Here is a 12,978-nt window from a genome sequence, read left to right as displayed (position 1 = left end):
CGAAATGTTATAGCATCCTGATATTCATAAAATACGTTTTCTGATAACCCAAAATCATTACTAAACCTTGGCTCTGATTTCAGCAAAGTTAAAACCCTTTTGACTTACATTCATAACATACAAACAAATCACATCAGTAGCTTTGATGGTTCGATTGGACATGTATAAATAATTTCAACCTAGGAAAAAATACCTCAGTCAGTAACAGAATTCAATTCTACACTCATCTTCACCGTACCATTACACCTGTATATTAGACTATTAAAACGACGTCGTATGAAAATAATCTAAATTAACCAGCTACGGTAGGCCTACTGTATACTTTGTTCGGAATACTTCGATGTCTATGTGCACTTTGGTGCCAATTACTTGTCCATAATCTATCCATACAAAAGGTAGAATATCATCAATTTATTGTATGAGGTGTTTTCATTGTTTATAAAATTGAACAAATGGAAATCTACTTCTACACACCTCAACTTTATATTCTCTGTGACAAAATGTGTCGGTTCAGGCTAGCTTCACATACCGTTAGACCGTATGGCACTTTTCATTGGTCACGGTATTTGGGCCCGCGACAGTTGGCGAAGACTGCGGTGCGCAAATTTATTGAGCGGAGCGAGCGAAGCGAGCGAAGCTCTTATACATCGACTTTTATGCATTTCGTAATACGCAAACTCCTCCTAGACGGCTGAATCAATCGTTTTCAAATTTTGCATGGTGATAAAGACCATATCGGTGAGTGCCAACATCTATATGGCGTTAAAAAAGTCTCTCAGGAATCCGCCCTACTGTGTCTCACTTTTGAAAACTTTTGAAAATTTAACATGGGCCTTATGAGAAAACATTCCGCCATTGTTGTCATTTTGTTTACATTTTAAGACATAACGCGACGTTCTGTACCCACGGGCACCTCAGCCTGCGCATGCGCAGAAGTTCTCTATCCACAGTATACTAGCAAAACAAAATACAGTACAAAAGGAAAAACATCAGTTGTTACTATTAAGCAAAGATTAAACTGAACTCGATACATAGTAGTCAAGGGTAGCAGTGTGGAGTGTGGGATCTGTTTATGACGATTAGATTACGGTATCTGAAATTTTAAAATGCAATGTAAAGGGAGGGAAACAGGTCCGTGACGTAGGAAGTGGTGAAGGAAGTAGTCAAGGCGAGTAGTCCGCAGTGTGGGAACTGTTTATGACAATTAGATTAAGGTATCTGCAATCTTAAAATGATATGAGAAGGGAGGGAAACAGGTCCGCGACATAGGAAGTGGCGAAGAAGTTGTGAAGGTGAGTAGTCCGGAGTGTGGGCACTGTTTTTGAAGATAAGATTAAGGTATCTGCAATCTTAAATTCTATGGGATGGGAGGGAAACAGGTCCGCGACGTAGGAAGTGGTGAAGGATTTAGTAAATGCTAGTAGTCCGGAGTGTGTGAACTGTTTATGACGATTAATTTGAGATATTTGCAATCTTAAAATGCTATGGGGAGGGGGGAAACAAGTTCGCGACGTAGGAAGTGGTGAAGGAAGTAGTCCAGGTGAGTAGTCCGGAGTGTGGGAACTGCTTTTGAAGATTAGATTAAGGTATCTGCAATCATAAAATGATATGGGGAGGGAGGTAAACAGGGCCGCGACGTAGGAAGTGGTGAAGGAAGTAGTCAAAACGAGTAGTCTTGAGTGTGGGATCTGTTTATGACGATTAAATTAAGGTTTCTGCAATCTTAAAATGCTATGAGAAGGGAGGGAAAAAGGTCCGCGACGTAGGAAGTGGTGAAGGAAGTAGTAAAGGCGAGCAGTCCGGAGTTCGGGAACTGTTTATGATGATTGGATTAAGGTATCTGCAATCCTAAAATGCTATGGAAAGGGAGGGAAACAGGTCTGCGACGTAGGAAATGGTGAAGGAAGTAGTAAAGGAGAGCAGTCCGGAGTGCGGGAACAGTTTATGACGATTGGATTAAGGTATCTGCAATCTTAAAATGCTATGGGAAGGGAAGGAAACAGACCCACGACGTAGGAAGTGGTGAACGAAGTAGTAAAGGCGAGCAGTGTGGAGTTTGGGAATGGATTAATGTATCTGCAATACTAAGACTGCTTTCATATTAAACTAATGATTTTACCTGAGCAAAGCTCGGTCCCCAGGTACTTAGAACATAAAGGATGGTATGGATCATAAATATAATCAAATGACGACACTAGCTTGAGGTCAGTGACGTAGGAAGTGGCGAAGGAAGTAGTAAAGGTGAGCAGTCTGGAGTGTGGAAACTGTTTAAGACGATTAGATTTAGGTAGGTATCTGCATTCCTAAAATTCTATGGGAAGGGAGGAAACCGGGTCAGTGACGTATGAAGTGGTGAAGGAAGTAGTCAAGACGAGCTGCCTGGAGTGTGGGAACTGTTTATGACGATTAGATTAAGGTATCTGCATTCCTAAAATTCTATGGGAAGGGACAAAAACAGGTCCACGACGTAGGAAGTGGTGAAGGAAGTAGTCAAGGTGAGCTGTCCGGAGTGTGGAGAAACTGTTTATGACGATTAGATTTAGGTATCTGCATTCCAAAAATTCTATTGGAAGGGAGGAAAACGGGTCCGCGACGTAGGAAGTGGTGAAGGAAGTAGTCAAGGCGAGCTGTCCGGAGAGTGGGAACTGTTTATGACAATTAGATTAAGGTATCTGCAATCCTAAAATTTTATTGGAAGGGAAGGAAACAGGTCCGCGACGTGGGAAGTGGTGAAGGAAGTAGTAAAGGCGAGCTGTTCGGGGTATGGGATCTGTTTATGACCATTAGATTAAGGTATTTGCAATCCTAAAATGCTATGGGAAGGGAGGAAAACAGGTCCGCGACGTGGGAAGTGGTGAAGGAAATAGTCAAGGCGAGCTGTCCGGAGTGTGGAAACTGTTTATGACTATTAGATTAAGGTATCTACAATCCTAAAATGCTATGGGACGGGAGGAAAACAGGTCCGCGACGTGGGAAGTGGTGAAGGAAGTAGTCAAGGCGAGCTGTGCGGATTGTGGAAACTGTTTATGACTATTAGATTAAGGTATTTGCATTCCAATAATGCTAAGGGAAGGGAAGTAAAGAGGTCCGTGACGTAGGAAGTGATGAAGAAAGCAGTTAAGGCGAGTTTTTTGGAGTGTGGTAACTGTTTATGACGATTAGATTAAGGTATCCCCAATCCTAAAATGCTATGGGAAGGGAGGTTAACAGGTCCGTGACGTAGGAAGAGATAAAGGAAGTGGTAAAGGCGAGTTTTCCGGAGTCTGGGAACTGTTTATGACGATTAGATTATGGTATCTTGGTATCTACAATCTTAAAATTCTATGGGAAGAGAGGGATTAATAGCAGTTAGATTAATGTATCTGCAATGCTGAAATGCTATGATAAGGGATGGAAGCATGCCCACGACATAGAAAATGGTGAAAGAAGTAGTAAAGGCTAGCAGTGCGGAGTGTGGGCAATGTTTGTGGCAATTAGATTAACGTATCTAAATTCCTAAAATGCTATGGAAAGTGATGAAAACAGGTCCACGATGTAGGAAGTGGCTTAGGAAGTAGGTATGAACATATGTTGAGAACCGTCTGTGGCAGTTAGATTAATGTATCTTCAATCATAATATGCTATGAGAAGGGAAGGAAACATCCCCCACGACGTAGGAAGTAGTAAAGGCTGGCAGTGCAGAGTGAGGGAATCGTTTGGGCAGTTAGATAAATGTATCTAATACTTAAATGCTGTGAGAAGGGAAGGAAACATGTCTATGACGTAGGAAATGGTGAAGGAATTAGTAAGGCTTGCCGTGCAGAGTGTGGGAACTGTCTTTGGCAATTACATTAATGTATCTGCAATCCTAAAATGCTATGGTAAGAGACGGAAACAGGTCCACGACGTAGGGGGTGGTGAAGGAAGTAGTAAAGGTGGGCAGTGTTGAGTGTGGGAATGGATTAATGTATCTGCAATGCTAAAATGCTATGGGAAGAGACTGTAGACTGTAGGTTAAAATGATTATGAAGCACGAATCGTTACATAATTCGATACGTATTCAATCGTTTACAATAGAAATTTACAACTGAGTTGACTACAGCTGAGTTTTACTCCATAGAGGATAAAAACGAATTTTATTCCCTAAAGAGTAAAAATGCTACTTTAGACCCGCAACGCATGCATCAATGACGACTGTTTTCACTGCAGTATGACAAAAACAATATAATATGAACCATTGATGACTCCGCTCAATTTTGTGGATGCTTCTGCGAACGCCACCTAGTATTATTAGGAGTCAACGTACTGGGGATCAACCAACATTGCTCAAAGGACTTGATTAAGAGAGTGTTTACATTGTTGTAGCTTCTCTTCGACACTAGTTTTAGTACGTATGTGTACGTTAGTAAAATAAATAGGCCTACTAAAATTCTGCGAGATTAGGATCTAAACAAATTATTTCTATGTTTTTTGACCTCATAGCCCTAACCTACTTAGGTAGGCAATTTTCTTTGATATTTATTTATCCGAAACAAATTTTATATTACACTCTACTCAATTCCACCCATTAAAGTCCCTTCAAATTCTAAAGTATATAACAATAAGATTTAAGTAACTTGATTTTCTAGCTGATTTAATCTACTGTGATATACCCATTTTAATGCAACATTTAACCCTAAGTTATTTTCCCAAACAAAAATAGTCATAGGTTATACAGTAGTTACATTGAGATTCTCGAACGTTCTGACTTTACTCAGCTACAATTACCTGTCATACGTTAAAACAACTTTCAGCATTAACAATCATTGAACTCGTTATACATGGGTACAGTTTTTATGCATTAAATAAGCATACGTCTGCTTGCTTTTCATACAAACTAACACTGACATTTACCCTTCCAATCTCTCTTAAAGCAAACATTCTTACCGTATGTACAACCGCGAAGAGCACAAACAGTGAAGCTCCAAACTCCATGGCTCTGTTTCCAAACATTCTTCTCAAATGTTACTACAACTACAAACACCAACTACCAATCACATCACGAGAACATCGCATCCAAACATGTAAGTGATAACACACGATTCTTATCACATAAACACTAAAACTATCGCGGTGTAGGTCGGTCGCGGTACGTTTGTTCGTCGCTAGCTCAACAATGACTGTCGGTGTTGATTCTCTGAACTGAACCGAGAGCTCCGCCATGCCAGGTACCAGATGGGAGTGGGAGGGGGAGAGGTGTTCAAGGTAGGATGACGTAGTTGAGCGGATTCCTAGACCGGTGACTCCCGAGGCTTCGCCCCACACCGAGCACCTTCTGGGAATAAGACGAGTCATTGCGGTTCTGGAAGCCGAAAGTGTTTACACCTAAAACTGAGTATAATTGCTGCATCTTACACGTTTTTACCGAATTAATGTTGTAATATTTAAATAGATACTTTCAGTTGAACTAATAAATGAATTGAGAAAAACCAATGTTATCGGTCTCAACGCCTTCTGGGAATAAGACGACTCATTCATTATTTCTCTGGAAGCAAAAAATATGTTAAAGGGTTACCTGTACCGCGGATAATAATATTTTATTTTCGCTGACTCCTTGAACAGAGGTATAAAGTGATGACACGTAACATTCGATAGTGTTTAATACGAGATGACGGTTTATAAGAACTGTTTCACCTAAAAAATACTGATGTAGCAGTGCCATTGCCTCCCCTCCCCCCAGATTACACTTAATAAAAATTAACCAAGTTTTCTAGAGTTTTAGACAGCTAAATATGCGTATAACTACAGTAGTACAAATGGAAAACGGGAGGTCTTTCGCCCCAACATGTAAGCAAAATACGGGGTTGCCCCCTGAGAAAAATAACTGAAGGCAATTTTAGTGGAAATAACTACTTATTTTAATACATTAGCTATTGATACAAGTTTAAGCATACGCAATGAAAGTTGTTTGTAACTTGACTAACTGAAGTATCTTCAATAATCTCACTGCAATTACAATCGACAAAAATAATCTAATAATGCCCATTTTATAATTCCACAATTAATTTTAGTTTGCCAAAGCTTAAACGCAATTTATTTAAAGCTAACTCATTTTCATCGGATTGATTTTGTAATATTTACAACGAAACACACTTTGAGTTGAACTAATGAACGAAGTTAGAAAATCCATACGTTATCTGTGACAATGACATATAGGCTGCCCGTGTGCTCTGCAAGTAGGGTTGCGAAAAGTAATGCAATAACGTGAATAAATTCTATTACGTATTTGAATTGGATTCTGATTTTTTAAAAGTTATTTCGGTAGACAACTTTGTTTATAAGTTACAAATATATTGTTGACCCTTTTTTTTAAATTGAAACAACGTTTTGTGTACTAAAAAACTTTTTTATTTGGAGAAATGGTATTCCTTATCTAAAGTTTCTGTCTTTTATAAATATTACATCAACGCACGATTGGTTAAGTAAATATTCAAATACAAACGCGTTTATGATTGCATCCATATACACGATAGTTGTTTATACCAATCTATTCCGCGAATAATGTTCATCGTTGCTTAAAAGTAAAATCGTATAATATAATCAGGATTTTCACAAATTTTAAACACACAGATGTTACTAAGAACTGTATGGTAAATCAGAGATCCGCCATGAACTCTTTAAGTACATAACGCCCACCCCTAGTTTAAGTTTCAATTGAAACGCTGAAAACCGGTTTATGAGTTCTCTTTTAGTATAAAAACGTATTTTAGTATACATCTTTCGTCAAGTGCACAGATTTTTATAAGGGGTTTTCTTATTTCTCTTTCTAATATTTCAGCTTAGAACCTCCCATCCCGGATGAGTGGGTTCGACTGTAAAATAATCAATAAAATCAGCACTCAAATGTTAATGCATTTTTGACAGTTTGCCAGGAATATGCAGTAATGGATCCTAAAGCGAGAACAGAATAAAACACACGATAAAATAGCAAAGTAGTTGTATTTTTTGTACTGTATTGGACATTTTGAAATCGCCATTAAGAACCATATAATTTCCTATACACTTTCCTGCATTCTTTCACCCCTACAGTCTCATTGACACAAAGCTATTTACCTCAACCCAGGATGACATGGATATTTCGGTGACAACAAGTCCAAGGTTAGACACATTTGTAGGTTTTGACTCATTGAGTTGGCCTTCGTTCCAAATTAAAAACAAGCTATGGAATTCCAAACACTCAGTTTGTATGGATATCGGCATCCTAGAGTGATTAATTTAAAGTGAGTAGAGTGACGATTCCTGGTTCCTTTTATATAAAACCGAATTAATTGGAGTGAAATTAATTGTAGCCAAAACAACTAATAACTGTTTAACAGCTGTGTGTTGATTGTCAACACTTTCAATTAACAGCCAATGAGAAAAACAACCTCACTTTCGGTCTTTGTAAATAAATTATACTATATATTTGAAACTTTTTTTTTATTTCCGTAGCTGATAGAAATTACTAAAATAAGACTACTACAAACTACTTTTATACATAACCCACGATTGAGGTTTGGTAGAAGACAAAGTGGATTGTAAATGATTGTATCAAACTGTGACCTTACTGTTGCAGTTTGTAATACGAACGTAACACAGTGTTTAGTAAGACGATCTCTGGCGAACTCGTTTTATACTTATCTTCATCCAATAAGGAAAACCTGTTTGGTTCTGAGCCCTCACATCGCACAAAATACGAGGTTAGAAAAAAAATAATATAACATACGAGACAAAGTACACTTTGACTATAGTGTTGTTTTAGCTTTAGCAGGTTTATTCAAATTTATAATCTTGGATTTGCTTTAGTTTAGGGCTACGTACGAAGTTTGTTAAATGGGTTTACGCTACTGGACTGGTTCTATACAAGATCTATAAAAGTGCAAGGCCACAAAATATTGTATAGTTGTAATTATGATTTTCATATAGAGCTTAAAACTAGTTTACCAAGTAAAATTACGCCTACGTTTAATCAATCATAGTAAATTAGGAAAAATATCATTTTTACTTTTATATCCATAGCTGCTGAGATTGTTCAAAGTGAATAAGTTAACATATAATATAAGATAAATACTCGTTTTATCATTTTCAGAGACATTAGTCTAACCTGGAAATTATTTAGTGTTATAAATATTATAATGCAATTTTCGGTCATATTTTTTATTTTACTTGCTTTAAAATGTGGGGTAAAGTATATTAAAATAAACCATAGCAGCAAACATTCCGCATAGGCAAATTTCTAGTTTTTGTTAAGACATGTACTCAAAATAGTTCTATAATAAATAAGAAAAGGTTTATACTTAGACCAACACCTAATATATAAATAACGTTGTAATAATGAGCCCTTACGTTTGCTATTTTGATTGAACTTACAATGATATTAGGCAAATTTCATTAATATACTTCCATTAATGTCATCAGCAGACTATTATCTACCCACCATCCACATAAGAGAAAACGTTCTGCTCTAAGACTTTCAATACCTCAGTAGCCTATTGGCATGGTAAACGAATTAGCCTAATATATTATTTTTTTATCTGATTGCAATAACAATACATTTGAAATGAAACAACAAATTTTGCAAAAAAGATAAAGCGATTTGATTTTTTGGCCTGAAATGGGCTCATCAGATTTGACTGGTTAATTGTAATGTTTACAAATTGGTTGTTTTAAAACCAAACTTCTCTGATCAAAAACTATTTTTATGCCTATATATGTTTGCTTAGATATATGCAAATTAATATATTCATTGGCTACTGGATAATATGGAGTTTAGCATAAGTATCTCTATTTTTAGCTAGCGCAGGGGACTTGAATAAAGAGTCGGTCCTTGTAGTAATTGCTACTTCACGCTGTTCAAAACCTCACTGCCCATTTTAAACAGCATCAATTTAATATTATTAATGCAAAACTTTGGATGTTTGCCGGTTAGTATTACAGTTCATCACGTAAAAACTGCTGAACCAATTAATTTATTTGACATTTTGTAGGAATAGAGGCAATATACCACAAATGGACATCCATTTTAATTTTGAAAAAATAGAGTTGTTCAGACATATTTTTGTCAAATATGTTGTATGAAGAAAATGCTACATTAAAGAAACCCCAATCTACAATGGAATAGTATATTTCACTACTAGTCGACTAGCATTTAAAACACTATCTCGCCCCGAAATTGGACTTCCGTGACGAGTATTGAACGATACTTTTTATCACGATGAAAAAAAAACTCCTTCTTCAAAGTTAAAAAAATATCTGATATTTCATAATTCATTCATTTTTCTAATATAAACACAATGCGGCTGTACAATTAATTTTAGTGTAATATCCAGCTGATTATCAAAACTGCCAAAAACAAACAACCAAATGAAATAAATCTTCTGTTACGTATTTTTTTTAAGATAATGGTGCTTGTTTTTTTTTTTAGCTAACCGGGAACTTCAGTTGTAACTTTGTTGATGTCATGCAAAGTATTGTTTGTGTAGCGAAAGTAATGTTTATGTCAGGAAAAGTCAGCTGATCACTATTTGTTTTTGGTGTATGGAAATTGACGATTCGAAGATGGGCTATTTTCGAAAACAGAGTGATGCAAATTAATCTTTACATCAATTCAATTACACTTATCAGTTCTTAAAAAGGAAGTCCTTAACACTGATCACTGATAAGGCCTTGACATCACCTTGTTACCGGACATTGGCAACGACGGCTTGTCAGTAAGTAGAACGGATGACTGGACCGCTGGAAGACTGCCCGGGTCTACAAAGCGGTTTGTGGCACTGTCACTGTGGCAAAGTATATGTCACTGAGGCAAACATGTGGCACAATGCCACAGTGAATGTCACAGTATCATCAGGTGACTTATCGCACCTACCTCGCTCGTCGCTCTTGATCGTCGAGGTTTCACCAATGATCGTTTGCACCAAACATTAACCCAACCAAGATGGGATGACCGACTTTCAGTGACGGATTCCACTATAAACTGTAGGTCCCTTAGTTACCATTAGCTGTATGTGCTATTAATTAACAGCTGTGTCTAAGGAATATGTCGGCCTTAGTCACTAACAAGACTACAAGATCGCGTCACTCTTTCCTACACTCGTTTCCATTGATACTTAGCTTAAAATACCTACTTTGTATGGTCGCCATTTCATTGAAAAGTATTTAAGTGAAAAATGTTGGAATGAAAGGTTACCAAAAGATATGATATTTTGTGGGAATTAAAAACAAAACTTATTAATATGTATAGTAAAAAGGGTAAGTATGAGTAATTGCCTACCTGTACAACATTCAGAATTTTTGTTGCTAATTGATTTGTAAGTTTTAAATGGTTTTATGTAGTGACGACCGGTATAGGAGTATTAGAAGTTGAATCTGGAAATGATCTTGCCCTTCACGAATAACCAATGTTTAGCTATGTTATACATTTGACTTCAGTATCCAATTGTCAATCGTAATACATAATGGTGGTTAACAGCTAACTTACTATACGTCTTCCTGCCTAGAAAACAAAAAAGTTCCATCTATTTTGGAGAACCACCACCACTGAATGTCAAACTGCAGTTTAATTTTTACTTTAAATAATTTAAGAACAAAATTTCTCTTACGGTGTTCCATTTTGAAAGTTATCGAATCAAGACAATCCCCTGTTCATCACATGGTTGATTTGACCACGAGTGGTAAACTGTGGGGGAAAGAGGGAGGGGAAATAGGCTTTCAGAGAGTAGTCATTTAGGTTTAGGGTTATAGTTATTTTTGTCGTTCTCATACGCTGCACGTAATAGATAATTCAAATGTTATCAAACATCTACTTCCAAAAGCTCTATATGGGTAAAGTTTCGCTATAAATAAATATTGAGCTCTTGAATGCAATAAACGTTTTTTATTGGATTCAATGGTTTATTAACTATTTATTTATTTATGAAAAGATTGTACGTTATACTTACAGAGTATATTATTTACAACTTGATAAACTGATAAAACGCGAATAAGATTATCTTCATATTTTATTTTAAGTTTTATAAACACCCGAAAGCCTTTTCAATTGCTAAAAAGTGTTATCAGATTTGAGATTTGTGTTTCAACAAAATCGTCGGCATGGACATGATTAACTCATTGTTGTGGTTTGCCCCTGAGCTGGTAAGACAAATATTAATAGTGGTTTATTTACCTTGTATTTTCGTCACAGCTCAATAATGTTGTATAGAAGCTACAACCATGGTTTCGACGCCGTTTGCGTCATGGTCACGTAGGACATGTCGAGAATCAAACATGACATGATTAAAACGATAAAATCATTCAACTGAAATGCCGCCTTGGCTCCTTGGCTGGCGAAAAAGGTCTTCTTACTTCCTACAAGGATTAGATCAGATTGGTAACTAACTAAGTAGTTGACATGTCCAAAGTGTCATTATGTCTTTATTAATTATGTGCAAAAACTTGTTTTCTGAAATCGTAATTAATTTAAAGATGTGGGAATGAGAACGTGAGACTGAACCTGTTTGCAACTTTTTCTTTGAATTTACAGACCAGAATACTTTTGATCATTTGGTGTGGTTTTAACGACAAAACCATTTCCCCTTAAGCGTGGAAAAGTATCAAAGATTTATATTGTGATTTCATGAATTAAACTGGTAAAAATCCATGTCAAATTCTTTAATTGTTCCTTAGTTTATTGTTCAGTTGTATAGTTGTTTAGTTCTTCATTGTCAGTTTCTGATATCCTTTTACATATTCCGAAAAAAGATTTTTTCCTGTCGCGTTTCTTTCAATCGTGTTTATAAAAGTTTCAATGATACTCTTAATTTAAATTCTACAATTCATTCTGCTTAAACCTACTAGATGAACTCGCACTTTGTGAAAAGGTTTACAAGAACGTATAATGCAACTAGAAAACTTATTACAAGTTTACACTGATAAAGGCAAATTTGGAGTTTAAAAAACGTCAAAGCACAGACAATATAATACTTTAATGGTTTCCATTGTCTGTGGTCAAAGTGTTGACCGTGTCAGCCTATGTCCAGTTCCTAACACCATTCTCGTCATGCCATCTCCCCGCGGCTGTAGCGTGGCATCCACGCACAACAATCATTTATTTACCATCAACAGGGAAACTTTCTCTATAACACTTTTCACGAAATTACACCTTCCTCACTGCTGCGTATATAACGCCAGGTCACGTAATGTCACGTCAAGTAAAGTAGTAAAGTCACGAAATATTGCGTCTCGTAGAGTCACAAAAATGTCGCTTGACGTGATTTCACGTCAAGTAAGTCACAAAGATTCACGTCATCCAATGTCACGAAATTTTGCGTTATGTAATGACAAAAATGCTGCGATTGATTTAAAAACATTCCTTATAAAAATCTTAACAATGCCCATGTGGTTTAGGTGGTTCCGTGAACCAATTGCTCCTAAGTGCGAACTCTTACTTGCTAGGATGAGTATGTAAGTAAACTCCCATAAATGACACAATTACGTGATTAAGGCTTACGAACTCCTAATGCAGGTTGGAGCTAAGTTTTGACATTTTTATTGATAGAGCTGTAACAACATCCTATGGGATTTTTTAGCGGACACTACGAAAGTATATGGCTGATTCTTTGTAGACGACAGTAATTAAATGTGTCTAGCATCTTCATCGGGTGTAGAGTAGAGTACTTCTCGTCATGAAGATGCCATAATATCTCAAGATGTCAAGTAATCGCAAAAAAAATGATTATACACTACTATCAATTGTACAATCAATTATTCAGTGTTAGCCTTGAGTTGACTTAAAAAAACGTTTGGGTAGATTTTTTAGTACTAAATACTGGATGCAATCAGGCTGGTCTATTACAAGTATCGTTAAGCGATACTCTTGCAATTGTTATCTTTGCAATATTACTAATACAGGCAGTGACCATTTTAGTTATAACGAAACCAGGGAAAATTTAATTTCGAAATAAACAACGAACGAGTAATGTATCTACGACAAGGGAGTAATGG

At 36.6% G+C, this 12,978-nt stretch overlaps 1 protein-coding gene across 1 annotated transcript in view; it reads right to left on the bottom strand.

Moving 5' to 3' along the window:
• LOC128994455 (uncharacterized) overlaps nucleotides 1-5,148 on the bottom strand; it is a 103,600-nt gene extending 98,452 nt beyond the window's left edge. Inside the window, exon 1 of the mRNA XM_054419031.1 lies at nucleotides 4,906-5,148. Within this exon, the coding sequence (XP_054275006.1) occupies nucleotides 4,906-4,971 (66 nt within the window). The 5' untranslated portion in view covers nucleotides 4,972-5,148. The remainder of the gene's footprint in view (nucleotides 1-4,905) is intronic.
• Nucleotides 5,149-12,978: the final 7,830 nt, after the last annotated feature.

The sequence above is a fragment of the Macrosteles quadrilineatus genome, unplaced genomic scaffold (assembly GCF_028750875.1).
Source record: "Macrosteles quadrilineatus isolate MER2022 unplaced genomic scaffold, UCM_ALF_1.0 Scaffold_5__1_contigs__length_97177068, whole genome shotgun sequence".
Classification (NCBI taxonomy): Eukaryota; Metazoa; Arthropoda; class Insecta; order Hemiptera; family Cicadellidae; genus Macrosteles; species Macrosteles quadrilineatus.
This window is presented reverse-complemented; position numbering and strand designations above follow the sequence as displayed.